Source organism: Mesoplodon mirus (assembly GCF_964341445.2).
Source record: "Mesoplodon mirus genome assembly, chromosome: 6".
NCBI lineage: Eukaryota > Metazoa > Chordata > Mammalia > Artiodactyla > Ziphiidae > Mesoplodon > Mesoplodon mirus.
This window is the reverse complement of record NC_138982.1, coordinates 121816737-121826708: the sequence shown is the minus strand read 5'-3', so window position 1 is coordinate 121826708 and position 9972 is coordinate 121816737. Positions and strand designations below refer to the sequence as shown.

Genomic DNA, 9972 nt, shown 5'->3' with positions numbered 1-9972 from the left:
TGATGGCTACAAGCTGGAGTGGGATTGGGTCTGACTTAAAAATGGGACGGGATCTGGGATTAGATTAAGTCCAATTTAAAAACCAGACTGGGTCTGATTTAGGCTGAACTGCGTCCAGTGAGAGGCCTTAGGTGAATAAGATTTTATTTAAACGGAACCCTTTATACCCAAAGTGTATAAAGGTGCCACCTTCCTACACGTCTGCTTATTTTATGTCTGTGAACTCTGATCCCAGAAGCTGTAGATATTTACAAAAATGGCATTATCTTACTAAGCTTGCTTTGTGTCCTGAGAGCCTAGCTTGGTAGTTGTCAGGTTGGAAGCTCTAAAGTATGGACGAATAGAAATGTAAGTTGCACCCCATTTGTGGCTAGATATGGCTAGATCGGTTGAACTCCATTTGCAGCTAGGGACCTACCAAACTGCTGTGAGCCCTCAGGGGAAATTACCATGGCCATCATGGGGACCATTCCAAATAGATAAGAATTAAGAAGTGCACTTAAAAGCAAGAGCGCCCAAATCAAACAAACAGAATACAAACAAATAGAACGGGATACCTATTTTAATTAGTACACAGAAGCCTCCAAAATGCATCACTGAAAGATTTTAGAAGGCTAACAAAAAGTTAAAAAGATAAAGTGTATCTAAAACCAAAGCTAAACCCCATTACTTGAAGAATTGGAAACTGTCTTGAAAATCTGCAGATCTTAGAAGTTCCAAGTTCACCTGCACCTCTCTCTTTTTTTTGCCAGTACATCAAACTTCACCTATTTCCCTTATAGTGCTTGAAAAGATCAAGACAGGAAACAGAATTGTCCTGCACTTAACCTGTGCCTTTGTGATGTCGTTTTCCCAACCCCATCTTCTCTAGAACCTAATAGCAATTCTTTGAAATGCAAACTTTGGGGAGAAGGTTCTCAACAGAAGAAAAAGAGGTATTTAGAAATTAGGCTAGCGAGAAATCTTACAGATCTCCACAAATATTAGTACTTATAATGTCTCTGTGTCTATATGTTTGTATGTGTCCATATAAATACACTATGTTGTAGATGTATGTTTTTCTATTTCCAGATGGTATTGCCAAAATTTGGAAAAAAAAAAAAAAAAAAAAAAAGCTCTATGTTTAGATGTTTTGAAGGCAAGCTTTTGTAAGGATTGATCATTCTAAAGTTCTCAGAAATACAACAGAAATTAACCCAAAGGCTTTCCAAGTTCATGTGATCTGGGATAATCTTCAGTAATTTAAGTTTATTGGTTTAGTTAAAATAGTCATGTGTTTAAAGTTATCGACATTAAATATAATGCAGATAAACTTTTATTCTGCCCTGGTTTATGAGTCAAATTTATGATTATCTCTGTTGTGAAATTTGTCATCAAATAACAGCTTAGAATGATGGCTAATTTTGTCTACTGTCTCATGAAGTTTGAGGATAATCTAAATATAATTGTTGGGAACCAATGATTTAGATGGAAGTGAGATAAGCGTTTAGAGATAAACTTTTTGGCAACAATTATATTTAATGGTATGTATACTCAAAAACTGCTTCCAACCTAAATAGACATTTCTCCACAGAAGATATACAGACTGCCAACAAACACATGAAAGGATGCTCAACATCTTTACTCATTAGAGAAATGCAAATCAAAACTACAATGAGATATCATCTCACACCAGTCAGAATGGCCATCATCAAAAAATCTAGAAACAATAAATGCTGGAGAGGGTGTGGAAAAAAGGGAACACTCTTGCACTGCTGGTGGGAATGTGAATTGGTACAGCCACTATGGAGAACGGTACGTAGGTTCCTTAAAAAAACTACAAATAGAACTACCATATGACCCAGCAATCCCACTACTGGGCATATACCCTGAGAAAACCATAATTCAAAAAGAGACATGTACCAAAATGTTCATAGCAGCCCTATTTACAATAGCCCGGAGATGGAAACAACCTAAGTGTCCATCATCGGATGAATGGATAAAGAAGATGTGGCACATATATACAATGGAATATTACTCAGCCATAAAAAGAAATGAAATTGAGCTATTTGTAATGAGGTGGATAGACCTAGAGTCTGTCATACAGAGTGAAGTAAGTCAGAAAGAGAAAGACAAATACTGTATGCTAACACATATATATGGAATTTAAGAAAAAAAAATGTCATGAAGAACAGAGGGGTAAGACAGGAATAAAGACACAGACCTACTAGAGAATGGACTTGAGGATATGGGGAGGGGGAAGAGTAAGCTGTGACAAAGTGAAAGAGCAGCATGGACATATATACACTACCAAACGTAAGGTAGATAGCTAGTGGGAAGCAGCCGCATAGCACAGGGAGATCAGCTCGGTGCTTTGTGACCGCCTGGAGGGGTGGGATAGGGAGGGTGGGAGGGAGACGCAAAAGGGAGGGGATATGGAAACATATGTATATGTATAACTGATTAAATTTGTTATAAGGCAAAAAATTTTAAAAAAATAAAAAAATAAAATAAAATAAATAAATAAAGAAAATAAGAAAAAAAGAAGATCTAAAAATAGTCACAAGAGCCATATAAATTATTTAGAGCTAAGCATACGTAAAAGTAAATATAACTAACAAACTGAGTACGACCACTTAAACTCCGCCCAACCCAAGGATTAAAAAACGCCTGTTCTTACTTTATGAGAACAGGCCCTCTTCTTAAGTAGCAGATCAGTAAGTGAGAGTGAATCAAAGAAACACAGCATTTGAAAAGTCAGCTAGGCCAAGCCTCTCGATCGCACAGACAGAAGCTGAAGCCCAGACAGGTTGAGTTACTTGGTAAAGGGCCCAATGTCCTGACTCAAGGACTAGCATTTTTCACTAATTCGTAAGATACAATCAAACTCAGTACCTTGGAAAGAGATGGGAAAAAATGAAGAAATCAATTATATAGTTACTCATCTTTAAGTACAGAAATAGCCATGACAAAATTACAGGTATTGAGGGAAAATTGAAGTGCAGAGTTTAAAATGTCAATAATCCACAGGGAAACTGGAGACCATTTAAAATATTAATATTAAATCTCTATATAAGACATTAAAAGATCTCCAATCAAAATGTTCATTTTATAATAGATATGGTATGATACAATTTATAATAGATGTGGTATGAACCTTTCCCTTTCATGGGAAAGGTTCGGCTGGGAAACAGGGATTGTTCTTGAAAACGGGGCCTGTGCTATTGCAGAGACTGTGCTGTACCTAGGTCAACAGAATGCTCCGATGTCATCATTGAGGTCACAGAATCCTGCTGTGCGCCTGGCAACCTTGGAAACTTAACAGCCCTGGTGAGCACTAGGCAGCACTGCTGGTTCAATAAGTGGTACAAGTTTTTCAGCCATTTAGGAGACTTGACTATTTTTATTTGTATTGAATCATTTCAACGGATTGCCCAAGAGCCAACAAGGGCCAACCTGTAGGGAAGAGGAGGAGTTGGACATCTCTTGAGGCATCTTCTAAGGGAGACTTCTAGTTGGTACGATGAAACGGCAACAAAAGAGGAAACATCTGGAAAATGAAGAGTCCCAGGAAACTGCCGAGAAGGGAGGAGGAATCTCGAAGTCACAAGAGGATCCCCCTCAGCTTGGATCCACTGTGGTGGCCAAAGGCCACAGCCCAGAGGCAGGGGAGGTCTCCTCTGCCTCTACATACTTCTCCTGTGCTTCTTCTCCACGCAAGCTCATCTACGCTGGAATCCGGAGATCACATCGAGACACTGCCCAGCCTAAAGCACCCCTAGCCCAGGTTCAGGAAAAAGGGGAGACTGCTCCCCCATCACACTGTGTCTCCTCCTCACCCTCTTCACCCTGTAAGCACTATCTGCACCCAGACAAAGAGGAAAGGGGCATGAAAATATACTACATGCAGGTACAAGTGAACAAGGGTGTAGCTGTCTCCTGGAAGACAAAGAAACCCTTGGAGTTGCCTGAAAAGCAGCTGACGATAGAAGAAGTGACCCTTCCTGAGGATGCGTGCACAGTAGGCACTTACCCCTCTGATGTGTTCACCGAAAGCCTCCTGTCTGACAGTGAGCCCACTGGGGAGGAGAAAGAGTATGAGGAAAGGGCAGAGCCAGGCAGCCCATCAGGGTCACCTGCAGTCCAGGAGACACCCAGGGCCAAGACACCGGCCTGGATGGTGACCATGGAGACCGGCTTCTGGTGCATGGCCTGCTGCCGGGTCTTCCACACCTTGGAGATCCTCCAGCAGCACGTGAAGGGCGGCGTCCTGGAGGGCTTCGGCTGCCGTTTCTTTCATCTCAACATCGCCCAGTGGATGGACAACGTGGAATTCGAGAGCACCCCTGAGGAGGAGGGCAGTGTGGAACCCGAGACCACCTCTGAGGACGAGGAGGACGAGGAGGATGAGGAAGAGAAGCTAGAAGGCCCCAGCCCGAAGAGACCCCGCAGGCAGGGTCTTTTCTCTCTTTTGAGTTCCACACAGCAACTGAGATTCATGGGACAGAAGATCCTGGAGACGGTGTGGCCTTGGAAGAGGGAGAAGAAAGGGCCCTCGGGATAGTAGCAGACAGAATGCCATGGTCTGAAGGAGGATGAAGGGACCGGCACTCAGTCTAACATCATATGACAATAGGAACGTCCTATGCAATAAAGGGCATTTTCAAAAAAAAAAAAAAAAAAAAAAAAAACTGCTTCCAAAGTCTTTTTGTAACAAAATTTAGTTACCAAACTAAATAGTTCATTCTAGTTACTAAGTTAAATTATATGATAGAAATTTATTAAATATCTAGATCATTTCCAAATAAACTATGGTGAAATATTAATTACTGATCATAGATTTAACTACTTTTGGCTATTTATTGCAAAGAAAATAAAAATAAAACATGTCTACTAATAGACAATTTATGTAATATTCAATAATTGTACTGTGATAAAGCATGTTTCTAGAAATAAATTTGCCAGTCTAAAAAAAAAAAAGCTAGTATGATGTATAGTTCACAGTAGTTATTTCTCAGTTTTCACTAGACAATGTTTCTAAGGTTTAGGAATTCTAATTAATATATGTATTAAAGCCACTACAACTCTGTATACAAGAAAAGTAGGATGTGTTTTTTGGCCAAGAAAAGGTATGAGGTATGGAGATGAGTTCTTGTTAAAGGACATGAGAGTAATCTTATCTGAACTAAAACTTTTGATTATTTCAGAATAGGAAAGAAGAAAATAAGGGATAAACTAGGGACCAAGAAAGTTGGGAAGAAAAAAAGAAATCTTGGATAATCAAGTTGGCTAAAATTGAATTGTTACTGTGGGAGTTTTAAGAATGAGCTTTAATATCAATAGTGTACTTACATAAAACAAACAATTTTCTTTCATCTGCTAAAAGAACAACGCTTTATTGGACTATTGGTCTGCTCTTGGTAAGAGATTATGTAAGATTTTCTTTGCCTTTTAAAGTAGTATGCTTAGGAAACAAGAATCCTGTGTTTTGCCAAAATAGCTGTCCATGTTTATTAGGTTTTTGGTTACTTAAATTGGTACTCTTGACATTTAAAAAGCTAAGCTTTCCTCAAAACTATGTCACCTGGATCTGCTGTCATCAAAACTAAGGTTCACATCAAAAGGACTGAAACTGAATATCAGCCCTAAATGACTTTCATGCAAAGGCAGCAGCAACAGAATCTACAAAGATTGTGACACATTTGGATTAGTTCCATTCTGCTTCTGCTAAAAATAACCTCTCATTGCCATATTTTTGCCATCCTGATGTCCATATAACATGTCAACAATGTGTTCCTGAATCAGAAGCTAAGATGGATAAATGATAAATAAATTATATATATTCTAAATGATATATAAATTATAGGAACCCCAACACAGACACTTGGTCTTTCCCAGCTCCCTCGGAAACCCCATTTTCAGTCTTCACATATCTTTACACACTATAGTGCATCTAAGAAAATGTATTTTTGTCCCCAGAGGCCTCAGACCTCCCCCCTCTGGACCCTTTAAACACTTCATTCAACTGCCACTTAATGTGAGTTACCAATATGCTCTTGTTACTGTATATATGTCTTCTGGATGGGCTGAAGCCTTCCCCTATCGCAAGGCTGATTCCCTCACAGTGGCAAAGGAAGTTAGAAAATGTGTTTCCCATTTGAGGTATACCTTTCACAATAACCAGTGATCTAGCCACCCACTTCACTGAACACATCATATGAGCCTTAATGAAAACCTTGCAAACTTCTTGGAATTATCACTGTTCCTATCACCCTCAATCAGACAAGGTCAAGAGAATTAATGGAAAAGAAGGATCCCAAATTCTTCCAGTTTACTCAAATACCTGGCTACAACTCACTAACACTTCCAATTTTCTCTCACCCTTCTGATTTGGAATCACTAAGAACACAAACTGCCCTTATGTCTCCTTGGTAGGGACCATACGGCATTCTTCTCACTACCCAAATGGCAATCAAATTTGAGGGACTGGAACCTTGGATATACACCTCACAACTGCAGAAGAGCCCAGCTGACACCTGATCCTATACAAATGCTGGAGACCTCTGAATCAAATTAAAGGGGAAGTAGCTGACATCAAGGTAGACTGCTTCCACCCTAGACAATGAATTCAGACTTCATACCTTAAACATGAAACCCTTTCTCCTCCTTTTTCTTTCCTTTACTCTGGCATTGACCTGGAAAGATAACACCCTCATCTGTATCTTCTAGGCCATTGCTATGGGGGTAAACGTTTAGACTGCTGGATTTATCAAAGATTCCTATCTAACCATCTGGACCAGACTCCCCACCCCACAAGCGATCTCACCAGCAGTACCCATCTTTGCAAGGCATTTAGAATGACTGTTTCAGGATAGGAGATTCTCTTTGCACGTGCACTAAAAACATGACTGACCCTTGACCTGAATGGGTAAATGCAGCAATCCCTGTTTAATGATCCATTTCCTAGTTAGAAGTAAATGTCAGTATAAATGAGAATATGATCAGAAACCTTTCCATAACACTTAGATATTTGCAGATTCCATTGTTAAGACATTAGCTGCCCAGCAAAGATCCTTAGACTCTCTGGCCAAGGTTGTACTTGATAATAGGATAGCCCTTGATTATTTTTCAGTTGGGCATGTAGGTGTCTGCACTGTGGCAACCCCCCCACTGTGTACCTGAATCAACACTTCTAGGAAAATTGAAATTCAGTTATGTAAAATCACTGAGCAAGCCACTTGGCTTAAAATGGTGACTCCTTCAGTGTGGGCTTTGATGGGTTTGGGTCTTGGTGACCATGACTCCAAAGTGCACTCTAAACATTGGGAATTATTCTTCTTATAATCTCCCTGTTGCATTGTATTCGCTAAAAAGCTTTAAACGCATGTCCTCAGCTGCTAACCACCAAACAAATGATCTCCCTAAGACTGGGATATCAGAAAAGAAGCAAAGAGAATGACAGACTTAAGGATTATGAACCTGAAACTTTCACCCGTGAATGTCACAGGGCTTAAGGAAAAACGTCATGCTCTGTGGATGCAACAACAAAGATCAAGAAAGCTGAGGAAACTACTGAGTAATAGCTAAGAATGGTGCTAATGCCTTAAATTTATCATATCTCTCAGGCTGAAATTTTGATCAAAAGGAGGGATTTTTTAAAAAGAAGAAAAAAAGAAACCAGACCCAAGAGGAACCACTTTCCCCTAGCATAGCAAAACAAGACTTAATTGCAGTTTCAACCGCTCCCTATGGTCAGCACTAGCGAGGTAACCTTGCCTGCGACAATCCTGTCTTTTGCTAATAATCATCTTGTCCTGCCTTGTTTCAATAAAAGCCTTCCATTTTGTACAGCTCCTCAGAAACCTATTTACTAGATGGGATACTGCCTAATTCATGAATAACTGAATAAAGACAATTAGATCTTTACATTTATTTAGTTGAATTTTTTTTAAACACAATATTCCTAACAGAAAGTGGGGGGGGGGCAGGTAATAAGTCATGAAGCAAAACATTCCTTCTTTAGAATGTCCTTCCAATTTTCTATTACAGCCAAGTTTGTTTACTTCTTTTAGTCTGTCTGCAGTACATAAGGGTAGACCCTGTGAAGTAATTTGTGAGTGATAGGCTGATATCAGCTCATCATCTCCATGCAATTCAGTGCTCACCAATCATGAATGGCCTCCTCAATCTTGTGTCAAAAGAATGAGACTAGACTAAATGAGAATGGTGCTACTGTGCACTGTCATATGGTACAGAAAGACCACTAATAAACTTGCTCATGTCCATCACCATGAGTGTTGATATCACATGATGTGTTCAACTCAAATGACTTTTTTTTTTTTTTTTTTGCGGTACACGGACCTCTCACTGTAGTGGCCTCTCCCGTTGCAGAGCACAGGCTCCGGATGCGCAGACTCAGCGGCCATGGCTTACAGGCCCAGCTGCTCCACGGCATGTGGGATCTTCCCAGACTGGGGCATGAACTCGTGTGTCCCCTGCATAGGCAGACGGACTCTCAACCACTGTGTCACCAGGGAAGCCCTCAAATGATTTTTTAAATCTCACTTTCTTGTGTAATACCAAGGTTCTGTGGAACCCTATTTAAGAATCAAAGGTCTCAGTTGTTATTTTTAAAAAATCTATAAACCTGAAATTTCTGGATTTATGGAGCACAGCTACAATGAGGAATGAAAGTTACTCATACTGGCAAGTATAGATACTGAGTCTCCATAGCTCAGTGGCTCCCGTAAATGGCTTATAAATTATGGAGCAGTGCTCAATCTCTGCAAAACCAAAATATCAAAATATATTCAACTTGGAAAAGAATATTTAGGAAGATGCCTATGACGTTGTAAGGCACCCCAGATATCAGTGCAGCATCTAGTACTGCTTCATTCTTCTATACATTCTTACTCAAAACCAACCTTTATTGATGATTAAGATTTATATTTTCTTTGAATCATATTGACAACTAAGTCATTTGTGATAATGCAAAAGGAAATAAAATTTTGTTCTTGTTAAATTTGAAGTGCCTATTAAACAACCATGTAGAGATATCAAATAGGGAATCAAATATGATTAGCAAGCCTGAAGTTGCAGTGTAAGTCAGTGTTAAGTATACATATATTCAGGATCTAAATATATATTTATGTATATTTATGAACATGAGTATGAATGAAATAACATAGGAAAATGAAGTCCAAGAATTAAGCCTGCAGTATTACAATATTATAAAGATGAAATAAAAGAACAATCAAAATAAACTTAAATGCAGTGGCCAGTGAGAAAGTCAGTTTAGGATATTATTATAAAATCCAACAGAAAAAATGTGCCCCAAAAGGAGAAAATGGTCCCATTTTAACCAATACTGCTAAACACCAAGAAAGAGAAGTATGATAGATTTAGAAGCATAGGAAACCTGACAAGAGCAATCTCAGTGTAGGGTTGAGGTCACTCCACTAATTGGAGGCTGTATGTTAAGGAAATGGAGAAAACAAGACTTCAAGTCAAGGAAGTATCTTTAAGATACAGGATAGCTAATATTTATAGGCTGATGGAAATGAAAACAGAGGGAGAAAACAAGGGTGTAAGGGCAACAGTGTATCCTAGGCAGTTCCCATTTTTAAGGCAATAAGTTCCCTTTATGTGCTTCAATGAGTTTGGGTCTTGTGTCTTACAGCTGAGTGAGCCTGACTGATACAAGCCACCACCAGGATTATTTGGAAGTTGGAGACACATTCAGAAAGAGACACTACTTCTGGCAGTTCTCGAAATAAAAGTGACCCAACCAAGGAGAAAGCTTGTGAGTATTTTCCAGTCTGGAATGATAATGGGGCCTTGAAATTTTCTGTAAGTGACAACAAATGGTTCCCATTTACCCACAACTCTCTAGATGTAAATTGCTTCCAAGATGTGCCTAAGGAATCTGGACACTATCCACTTGGCTTTAGAAATCTTGGTGAAAAGTCCCTGTCCACCGTTTGCACAGAAGGA

The 9972-nt window shown here is 39.4% G+C and overlaps 1 protein-coding gene across 1 annotated transcript; it reads left to right on the top strand.

Annotated features, from left to right (window-relative positions):
- Positions 1 to 3502: 3502 nt before the first annotated feature.
- LOC309806014 (protein FAM170A-like) lies at positions 3503 to 4543 on the top strand (the record flags this gene model as incomplete). Its single annotated transcript, XM_082624369.1, has 1 exon — positions 3503 to 4543. The coding sequence occupies one exon, from the start codon at positions 3503 to 3505 to the stop codon at positions 4541 to 4543; it is 1041 nt and encodes a 346-aa protein (XP_082480495.1).
- Positions 4544 to 9972: the final 5429 nt, after the last annotated feature.